This window comes from Salminus brasiliensis, chromosome 10 (genome assembly GCF_030463535.1).
Source record: "Salminus brasiliensis chromosome 10, fSalBra1.hap2, whole genome shotgun sequence".
Lineage (NCBI taxonomy): Eukaryota > Metazoa > Chordata > Actinopteri > Characiformes > Bryconidae > Salminus > Salminus brasiliensis.
In genome coordinates, this window is record NC_132887.1 from 40,705,534 (window position 1) to 40,716,081 (window position 10,548).

At 44.3% G+C, this 10,548-nt stretch overlaps 1 protein-coding gene across 1 annotated transcript; it reads left to right on the forward strand.

Annotated features, from left to right (window-relative positions):
- The first annotated feature begins 824 nt into the window (after window positions 1-824).
- On the forward strand, window positions 825-10,024 carry asmt2 (acetylserotonin O-methyltransferase 2). Its single transcript, XM_072690135.1, has 9 exons — window positions 825-1,116; window positions 2,482-2,580; window positions 3,280-3,454; window positions 3,707-3,836; window positions 4,062-4,130; window positions 5,414-5,532; window positions 6,614-6,751; window positions 6,918-7,040; window positions 7,587-10,024. Exons 2-9 carry the CDS (start codon window positions 2,500-2,502, stop codon window positions 7,796-7,798), a joined length of 1,047 nt encoding a protein of 348 aa, XP_072546236.1. The 5' UTR covers window positions 825-1,116; window positions 2,482-2,499; the 3' UTR covers window positions 7,799-10,024.
- Window positions 10,025-10,548: the final 524 nt, after the last annotated feature.

Sequence of the window (10,548 nt, forward strand, 5' to 3'; positions counted from 1 at the left end):
TCAGGCCACCTGCAGCTGCTGACCATAACATGAGCATGAACTAGCAAACACCCTGCCCATTCGCTCAGAACTGTAAATGTGTTGGAAGGGCTTTGGGAATTAAACCAGGCTACAGGTAAAACAGCACCTGCTGTGGGGTGTATATAAGTTAAGACCTTTAGAATAATCTTTTTTCACATCACGGCTCTGCATCTTTAATCAGGGGTAGAACATGTTGGCCTTGTAGGCGAAACACCTGAAGGTAGGTACAGTAGCTTAAAACCATTCAGCAAGAGAAGTCCTGTTACTTCTGAAAAAATAAATAAATAAATAAATAAAACATTATAATTTAGTAAAAGTAAAATAAGCTAGCAGCTATTTTTTTTTTTATTATTTTTTATTTATTTACTATAAATCTTTGTATTCTTTTAATTGAACATAAAAGTCTTCCTCAACGTTAGGAGATGAACCAACACAAAAAAAAATTAATCATCAAATGCTGATAATATTTAAGAATATAACAAAAAAATACGAATCTATCTACAATTTCTTTGATAAGTTGAAGTGAGTATATTTTGCAGATTATTGACTGAAATGCTGACTGAATATTTTTCATTACAAAACGTACATTTTATTCGAACTGAAAATATAATACAGAATAATTGTAAAACGTATTTTTAAAACAATGTAAATAAAAACGTAAAATACCGTATTTTTATTAGCCGTAACCACAGCAACAAGCAACCGACTTTGCGCAGCGTCAGCTTTCGACGCCGACCGTTTCACGCAACATCTCGCGAGAATGGAGCCAACTTTTAACACTCACAACTCCTGACGCAACATCAACAAACAAACGCGCCCCTGGGGGGGAAACGCCGTTGTGTTCGGGCGCCATCTGGTGGTGACATCACAAAACTGCGAGTTCAACTTCCCGAGCGGTGTAGCTTAGCCGCTCTCACATCAGGCGAGCACGACCTAAGCTCCCAGAAGCTCCCAGCCTATTTCGTGCCTCAGAAGCGCCCAAGCTTCAGATATTTCCCAGGTGTGCCTTTAAATGTAGAATTCCTTGGGTTCGGTCGTCGCAGCATTTCGGTGAACAGCCCTGGAGATCAGCAGCGCTCAGCCTTTTGTGTTTTGGTAAGTGCAGCAGCTGAATTCCTGTTCATTCGGCTGTTCTGGACAGTTCAGGAGTTGTAAATACCTTAAATCCTAATGACCTGCAGAAAGTCAGATGTGAAAATGCACGGAGAGTTTATTTTAGTTGAAGTTTAGGCAGATGTCGAGTGTAGCTGAGATGTCTTGAGGATAAACAGCCAGGCTGAAGTTGGCTTGTTATTCTCTGTGATGGAATTAGTCGTTCCACCTTAACTGGGGCAGTAGGAGCACTCAGGCGCGCTGGCGGAGCGTCAGGAACAGCTGCAGGATTTAAGGTGGACCGGAGGTCAGGTTCAGTGCAGTGGTTTTGCCCGAGTCTAGAACAGCTGTCAGCCTCCTGCACCTTACAGCAGCAGCAGGGAGGGTTCAGTCGGGTTCAGGCAAAGTAATTAGAGCGATATGCAGGGAAATCTTTTACATATGAGGTTTAATGCTATTGTTTGTTATCTGGAACAGCAGTTATTTGTTTTTTATATCTGCATTAATAATTTATTGGTTATGCAACAGGGTTTGCAGTGTGTGCAGACCCATGTCCAGCTTCTCCAAATGGCCTTATGTAACGGACTGATGCACACTGTGGGCCAAAGTCACAGCGCAGCACAGACCTGCCTTTAAAGCGGGAATAAAGGATTAAAAAACAGTCTGTTTGAGTTGTTTGTAAACAATGTTAATAACAATAAATGTCATAAAAACCATTTGATGTTAATTTTAGCCTATCACAGTTTTATCAAAGCTGTCAGTTTTGTGTTTATTACAATTACTATGCTTTTTTTTTGCATAACTAAACTATTTAAATGCATGATGCAAACAAACTTATTCAGTGTAGGGTTTGGTGTGAAACGCTCGGTTCTAGATAACCTGACCCAGTCAGAGCTGTGGTTCTACAGTGGAGGAGAAGGGAAGCAGACGTCTGAAGCTCTAATAATAAAAGCTCCTCACAGAAAGTTCTTCACCTAATGGTGATGAAGACGCTGCCTGATGCCTGAGACACGGTTCTACCAGAGTTCTGAGAAGAGTTCGGCTCTAGAACCTGCTTTTAGAACCAGATCATTAAAATGGTGGAGGGATACATGCTGCAGGGTGTAGTGCAGCTACAGAAAGTAGTCCCTGAAGAGAACTGCATTAGTTCAGATTCTCTATTCACTATTTTACCTTCATCATCATCATCATCATCATCATTCCATATAAAACTCAGAAGACTCGTGTAGCTGCACCGGTGGGTTTGGACGGTAAATAAATTATGGGCTGCATCTGTGTTGTAGTCATGGCGACCGTCTGCTTCCATTTACCAGCACTGTACAGAAGTTCTGCAGAATCACTGAATGGCTCTCTTCTTGTTTGTTGCAGCAGGACGGATTTCCCACCATGGCGGAGCATCTCTCTCAGAGTGAGCTGGACTATCCCTTCAAACTGCTGGAATATTTCAACGGCTACAGAGTGTCCAAGGTCAGGCTTGTGAACACTGTGTGTGTGTGTGTGTGTGTGTGTGTGTGTGTGTGTGTGTGTGTGTGTGTGTTATGCCGAGTGTATTCTGAGATGGTGTTTTGGTGGCTGTAGAGCGAGGCTCCTCTGTGTAGCGGTGTCTCAGCTCGTCTCCTCCCATCCTGAGTCATTTGGGTTTGTGCCAGTCACGGCCGAGCACAGAGACGAGGCGGCACACTGAGGCCACACACAGGCCGGCCGCTGTGGTGTAATGGTCTGTTAGCGGCCCGCAGATTCATTCAGCAGTACAAATAGACTCGCTTCTATACTTTCTGACTGAGGAGGGTAAGGACTTATAACACGTCTCCTCCAATACATGTAAAGCCAGACTCCAGACAGCGATAATTACACGATAATTAACCCCCAGCCACAACATCCTAACCACGACGAACGTCTCTGTCAAAACCCGAGTATGATCACCGTACTCAACGACTTATCCTGCAGTATTTGGACCTGACCTTGACCATTTTTGCTGACCTCAGTATTGCCCATTGTTTTTAGCTGGAGACAATGGCCAGGTGAATATGGTGGTGTTGATACTGGAGAGCAGCTCATCACCTCCAGAGCGTCACCAGGATAGTTATGCTAGTTATGGGGTTTCCGGGTTGCTACGGGAACCAGGCCTCGTGTCCCCAGCTCGGCTGATTTCTTCCTTCTCCTCAGGTGATTTTTTCAGCGTGTGAGCTGGGGGTGTTCGATCTGCTCCTCCACTCACAGAAGCCCCTGAGTGCGGCGGAGGTGTCGCGGGAGCTCGGCACCAGCGAGGACGGCATGGAGCGCCTCCTCGATGTACTGGTGGGCATCGAAATCCTGGAGGTGGAGATCACACAGGGCACAGGTGAGATTATTGTGGCTGGAGCTTATGCAGGGCACAAGTGAAGTTATTGTGGGTGGAGCTTAGGCAGGGCACAGGTGAGGTTATTGTGGGTGGAGCTTAGGCAGGGCACAGGTGAGTTTATTGTGGGTGGAGCTTAGGCAGGGCACAGGTGAGTTTATTGTGGGTGGAGCTTAGGCAGGGCACAGGTGAACTACATTTAGCTAAACTAAGTGTGCTGTCTGTCTGTGGGCCTGTGTCTCCTCTCTCCTCCAGCCTTCTACAGCAGTACTGACGTTGCTAATCTGTATCTGGCCAAGTCCAGCCCTAAATCTCTCCATGACATGATCGTCTACCAGTCTCAGACCATCTACCCTCTCTGGAACAACATGGCGGACGCTGTCAGGTGAGGCACACAACAGGGCTTGACCGTGTCCAGCAGCTTAGCCCAGGCCTATCCAGTCTATCACAGTATTATTAGGTGCCGTATGAAGCATGATGTCTCGGCCTTAACGAGCAGCACGTCTTTGCTTTCCTCTAGCCAGGTGGTAAAACCCGTGGTGGTCTAGCTGGTCATTAAGCTGAAAGCTATTTTAAGTGTAAGAGACTGACATGTCCTGAAACTTTACAGGGAAGGAAAGAACCAAAATGAAAAAACCTTCGGCCTCTCCTCAGAAGACATCTTCTCAGCGATCTACAGGTGAGTTTACACCTCACCGCCCCAACCTGACACGCTCCACAGCTGATACACTCATGCAGCTCAGCTTGTCCAGAAATGCATGTGTACAGCTAGGTGTCCATTAGAGGGCCTAGCTATATATATATATATATATATATATATATATTTTTTTTTTTTTTTTTTTTTTTTTTTTTTACATCAGTGGAAAAAAAGTGAATTATGCTTCCCCAACTGTAGGGGGAACCCAGGAGCCAGAAATGCCAGTTCTCACATAATGCTGCTGTAAATGATGTTCAGTTGTGTTTAGGAAAGCTCAGCTTTTTTAAAGAGTCAGTGTTTCAGTTGGAGGGGATTACTCCGTATCTCCACTGCGGGGGAAGGTGGTGTACACTGCCCAAGCCCCCGGATGCGAGTGCTGGGAGTAGGATCAATCAGGCGGAGTGTGTTGTTTGATTGTTTTGTCTTTTGGCCGCCGTGATGTGATGGCTTGTGACACTTTCTGGGTCAGGGAGTTCGTGCTGAAGAAATTCAGAGCTTGGATTTGAGTCTCGGTGACAGGCTGCCATCATGTGGGGAAGTGTGTGTGTGTGTGTGAGGGGAAGTGTGTCCCTTCGCTTGTGAGTCTGTGCAGTGAGCCAAAAAATTAGAGGTCATTGTGCTTACCCATATCCTCCCCTTGTGTGTGTCTGCATACTGTGTCCAAATGTTTGTGGACACCCCTTCTAATGAATGCATTCAGCTACTTTAAGCTGCACCCATTGCTGACACAGATGTGCAAATGCACACAAACACACAGCTTGTCTAGTCCCTGTAGAGAAGAGGTACTGCCAATAGAATAGGACTCTCTGTAGCAGATCATCATCATGACCCTATTGACACCATGCTGTCTAATGCCAGGTGTGGACTAGAGGGGTATAAATATAAAATATACAATATGTGTGGTACTATTTTGACACACTAGTAAAAAATGCACTTTTTTAAAACTGCTATCAAACAAGGCACCAAAACTCTCAGTACAGTAGATTGGTTTGGTTTGTTGGTACTTATTTTTCTGTGAACAGTTTATATTGTTTTTAATAAAACATGCATTTGTTCTTTAAAGGTGTACATCTATTAAAAGTGTGTTTTTTTTTGTTTATACAAATATGTATTACAATATTAATCCAATTACCAATTCCTAAATTTCAGTAAAGGTTCCTTCTACAGGGTGCTTGTGCATCTGTTAGGAAAGAACACGTTGGTGAACAGATGGCAAAAGTGTGTGTGTGTGTGTGTATCTATCTTAAAACATGTGTGTATTTCAGGTCGGAGGAAGAGATGCTAAAGTTCATGGGTTTGATGAACTCGACATGGGTCATCGATGGTCATGACATAGTAACAGCCTTTGACCTGTCCTGCTTCAAGTCCATAGTGGACGTTGGAGGTGTGTGTTTCTCTATAATGCTCATATGATCCACACGCTCATTCTGACAGACTGTAATACACTACAGGAAGCATAGGGGGCGCTCTATAACGCTCTATAATATTCATATGATCCACACGCTCATTCTGACAGACTGTAATACACTACAGGAAGTGTAGGGGGCACTCTATAATGCTCTACAGTGTTCATATGATCCACACGCTCATTCTGACAGACTGTAATACACTACAGGAAGTGTAAGGGGCGCTCTATAACGCTCTATAATATTCATATGATCCACACGCTCATTCTGACAGACTGTAATACACTACAGGAAGTGTAGGGGGCACTCTATAATGCTCTACAGTGTTCACATGATCCACACGCTCATTCTGACAGACTGTAATACACTACAGGAAGTGTAGGGGGCACTCTATAATGCTCTATAATGTTCATATGATCCACACGCTCATTCTGACAGACTGTAATACACTACAGGAAGCGTAGGGGGCGCTCTATAACGCTCTATAATGATCATATGATCCACATGCTCATTCTGACAGACTGTAATACACTACAGGAAGCGTAGGGGGCGCTCTATAACGCTCTATAATATTCATATGATCCACACGCTCATTCTGACAGACTGTAATACACTACTGGGAGCGTGGGGGGCGCTCTATAATGCTCTATAATGTTCATATGATCCACACACTCATTCTGACAGACTGTAATACACTACAGGGAGCGTAGGGGGCGCTCTATAATGCTCTATAATGTTCATATGATCCACACACTCATTCTGACAGACTGTAATACACTACAGGGAGCGCAGGGGGCGCTCTATAATATTCATATGATCCACACGCTCATTCTGACAGACAGTAGTATATTCCGGGTTGGGGGGACGGGGTATGACCTCTGATGTTTAAGTTAAGCATTGAGGAAGACATGTTTGTGAAAGTTTGTGGGTCAGAGTGAGAGGAAACAGCAGGAGGTGTAATGGTTCAGTTAATCGTTAGAAAATAGTTGGTATTTTAAGATTAATTGACTAAACAAACATTAATATTTTAATATTTATTAATATCTAATCTCTCCTCAGGCTGTTCTGGAGCCCTGGCACGCGAGTTAGCTAAAGCCTACCCTGCTTCTGCTGTTACGGTTCTGGACCTGCCCAAAGTGGTCCAAGCGGCCCGGAAGCACTTCATTCAAAGCGACGACACCATCCAGTTTCAGGAAGGTGAGTGGGGTTCTGGTCAGAGGTTAGAGACCCGCAGGCACACACTGTGGACTTGTATATATACACACACACCCACACACACACATTTCAGATCAGTTGCTGATGATGATGTTGATGAGGATCAGTTCTGTATTTAACTGCTGAGCTAACAGCTGTTGGTGTGTAGGGGACTTCTTTAAAGAGGACCTTCCTGCTGCTGACCTGTACGTCCTGGCAAGGATCATCCATGACTGGAAGGAGGAGAAGTGTGTGACCCTGCTGAAGAAAATTAGCGCCGCCTGCCGGCCAGGTGAGCACAGTCACCAAAGCGGGTGACGGGAGGCAGCTGTTGAGTTGTTAGGTACTGTCAGAAGGTCCAGATGTGTCTATCACACACTCAGACAGTAGAACTTTCCCTAACGTCTGAATCGTGTCCTCACTTCAGTCCATGTTCTAGATCAGGGGTTCCCAACCCGGGTCCTGGAGAACCTCCTTCCCTGCACATGTTAGTGTTCACCTTCCTTACTGAGCTGAAGGTAGTGAAGTAGAGCAGAGAACGGGTTAGGCTCCAGTAATGTTCAGAGACAGTGTAAATATCTACTCATAAAAATAATACACTATATGGACAAAAGTATTGGGACACTCACACATTCCACCTACGGGAGCTCTTTTTATGCGCCCCGTTCTAAACCCATAGGCAGTCCAGGCCAGCCTCGACAGGTCAGAGCTGTTTTGGCAGCACAAAGGTGACCTACTAAATATTAATCAGGTGGTTTTAATATTATGGCTGATTGGCTCTCTCACTTTTATGTCTTTATAATATTATGTCTCTCTCTCTTTTATTCTCTCTTTGAAGGTGGAGGTGTTCTGCTGGTGGAAGCTTTGCTGTTTGAGAACCACAGAGGTCCCATCATGGCTCAGATCTTCTCTCTGAACATGCTGGTCCAGACGGAGGGCAAGGAACACCCACCCTCGCGATACACTCACACGCTCACTGCGGCCGGCTTCACCGACGTGCAGGTGTGCAGGACGGGCAAATCCTACGACGCCATTCTGGCTCTCAAATGACCTCCTCCACACATCCACCGAGGCTGTGTCCCAAATGGCTCATCTGTTGGACATCTAGTGCACTACTTGGGTAGGGGCCAGTATGGAAGTTCAGGACCCATGTAGTGCACTACAGATGGAGTAGGGAGGCATTTGGGAGAATTATCATAGTAATTGATTATAACTGATTATAACTGATTATAATGGATTCTAGCATCGCAAAATTACCACGTTCAGATCAGCGCACTGTGATGCATTTTTACACACTGGAGACCACTAAGCCAGGAGTGTCCAGTTTCGGCTGTTTTTCCCTGCACCATAGTTGAAGACCTCCGTAGTTCATTGTAATACTCAATAAGATCCATTAATAATGTAACAGAACTGGAGTTAGACACCCCTGCTCTGACCAGGCCTGTAACGTGGCTCCCCAAGACATATATGTGATATAGACCACTGGTGGGGGGTAACAGTGCCAGATTTGCAAAAATCGTTCAGCATTTTCAACACTAATCACATAAATAACGCACAAATCAAGATCTTCAGGATTGGATCAGTGTCTGAATATTAGAGCCAGGTGTTCTGGATTGGGGTCTGTGTTCAAAAACACCTCATTAATTTAGCCAGCTTAGCCAACGATAAGTTCAACAACAAACGCACTATATGGACAAAAGTGTTGGGACACCCTTTTTTTATTCATTGTCTACTGTCCAGGGAAGAAGGCTTTCTATTAGATTTTCTACTAGAGAAAAGTACTGGATGGAGCTCCTCCACCATCATTTCAGAGAACACAGCTCTTCCACTGCTCCACAGCTCCTCAATGCTGGGGGGCTTTATACCCCTCTAGCCCACGCCTGGCATTATTAGACAGCATGGTGCTGATAGGTTCAGGATGTGGATCTGCTCCAGAGAGTCCTATTCTATTGGCAGTACTTCTTCTCTCCAGGGACTAGACAAGCTGTGTGTGTGCATTTGCACATCTTTGTAAATCGGCAGTGGGTGCAGCTTAAAGTAGCTGAATGCGTTCATTAGAAGGGGTGTCCACAAACATTTGGACATGTAGTGTATCTAGTTTATATACTATAGTATTTGCAAAATCCACCCTACGCACCTGCCAGTATGAAGCTAAAGAGAACGAAATCAAGCAGAACCCAAACGGAGCCGATCACCCGGGTCATGTTCGCTGTTCGCTAATGTAGCTGGGAGCTAAGCTAAGCTAACTGGCTCCAGTTCACGTTCATAGACACACTCTTCAAACCTCTCACATCCAAAATAAAGAATATGTGACTTAAAGGTCTGTTATGAGATTTAGATCCAACATTTAGTTAGTTTAGTCTACATTTAATCAAGGGAGCTGCTAGAAATCCTCAGAATTCCCCACAGTTAGCTTGATGCTAACACAACATTCAAAACCCTATTACTAGGCTAATGGAAACTACCGTGCCCGGGGTCCTGGTTTGGATGGGGATGCACATGGATACCTCCGCAGTTAGCATGGAGCGAACGTTATGTCTGAATCAGCACAGGCTCTCCTTCTGGCTCTGTAGGACTGAACTATCACTTTAAAGAAAGTAAACCATCATCATATCTGCACATTTCTCACATATTTCTTATAATCCAACTTATTTCACTTATAAAAAATCCAGTGTTTTACTGCAAGTGTTTATGTTGATCTACCGGACATTTTGCATCGTAGCACGTTTCCCACGCATGAGGAGAAATCATGTTAATGCATGCACATTTCTACACACACACACACACACACACACACACACTGTCTACAGCCCTGCTGGGACACCATTCAGAACTCTTGGGCCTCTGGGGTGATTTCGCAGGATCTCCACCGAGACCTTATTTTCCGTCCGACTTGACCATGTCAGTGTTTTTCTCCCTCCTGCTCTGAGAACTGACCCGTCTCCAGCCCCGTATTTCCCTCCTTTTGCTGTTCTCCTCATTTCCAGCACTGACCAAGTCTCACATCAGCCCTCATTCACTCATCACTTCTCTCATGGAGTTACTTGAATTTGATTCCGCTGTTTTTAGGCATCCCTTCTCACATGAATATTTTCTAATAAAACTTTAAAAAATGGAGAAAGAAACCTGTGCAGAATTTATTCAATATTAATATTATTTTTAATTCACAGTTACTGTCACTTCTGTCACTTTGCCGCCCTCAGGTGGGAGCACAGGGTAATGCATGAGGGGGAGGCAGAGCACATTTGAATGCAGTTTGTGTTTGTATTTTCTTTCTCTTCACACAGTTGAGACATATGATCTTGAAGCATCACTAAAACTGATCAATAAATGCGACACGAAAAAAGAATTATTGATCAAATCAGTAATCTTTCAGCTTGACGCTTTGGTGCCCTCGCGTGGCAGTGCATGGCAATGCAAGCAGCAGTGACGCACCATTTAAATGCACCTACTGCTTGCATAATTTTTTCCTCTGCTAATTAATAACTGCGTGGATTATGATTTGCAAAACGACTGTGACAGACATGACTGTCGTGTTGTGCGTATATATATATATATATACATACACACACACATATATATATATATATGAGTCACTGTAAGACACCGCCCCTAGCATGGTAATGCAATCCAAGAGTGACGCACCACATTATATATATATATATATATTTCACATTGTATATGTCTCTCCTCTCCTAATTAGGATTTATAATCCTGAAGCAGCGCGCGCACACACCTCGCAAGTGTGTGTGTGTGTGTGTGTGTGTACAAATTTACTGAGTCACCAATGTTACAGCTTA

Bases quoted from the DNA above. Each gene is read 5' to 3' on its own strand.
- asmt2 (XM_072690135.1), top strand. From the start codon at position 2,500: ATGGCGGAGCATCTCTCTCAGAGTGAGCTGGACTATCCCTTCAAACTG. The intron at 3,455-3,706 runs GTGAGATTATTG...TCTCTCCTCCAG, and splicing joins GGAGATCACACAGGGCACAG to CCTTCTACAGCAGTACTGAC. The intron at 6,752-6,917 runs GTGAGTGGGGTT...GTTGGTGTGTAG, and splicing joins CACCATCCAGTTTCAGGAAG to GGGACTTCTTTAAAGAGGAC.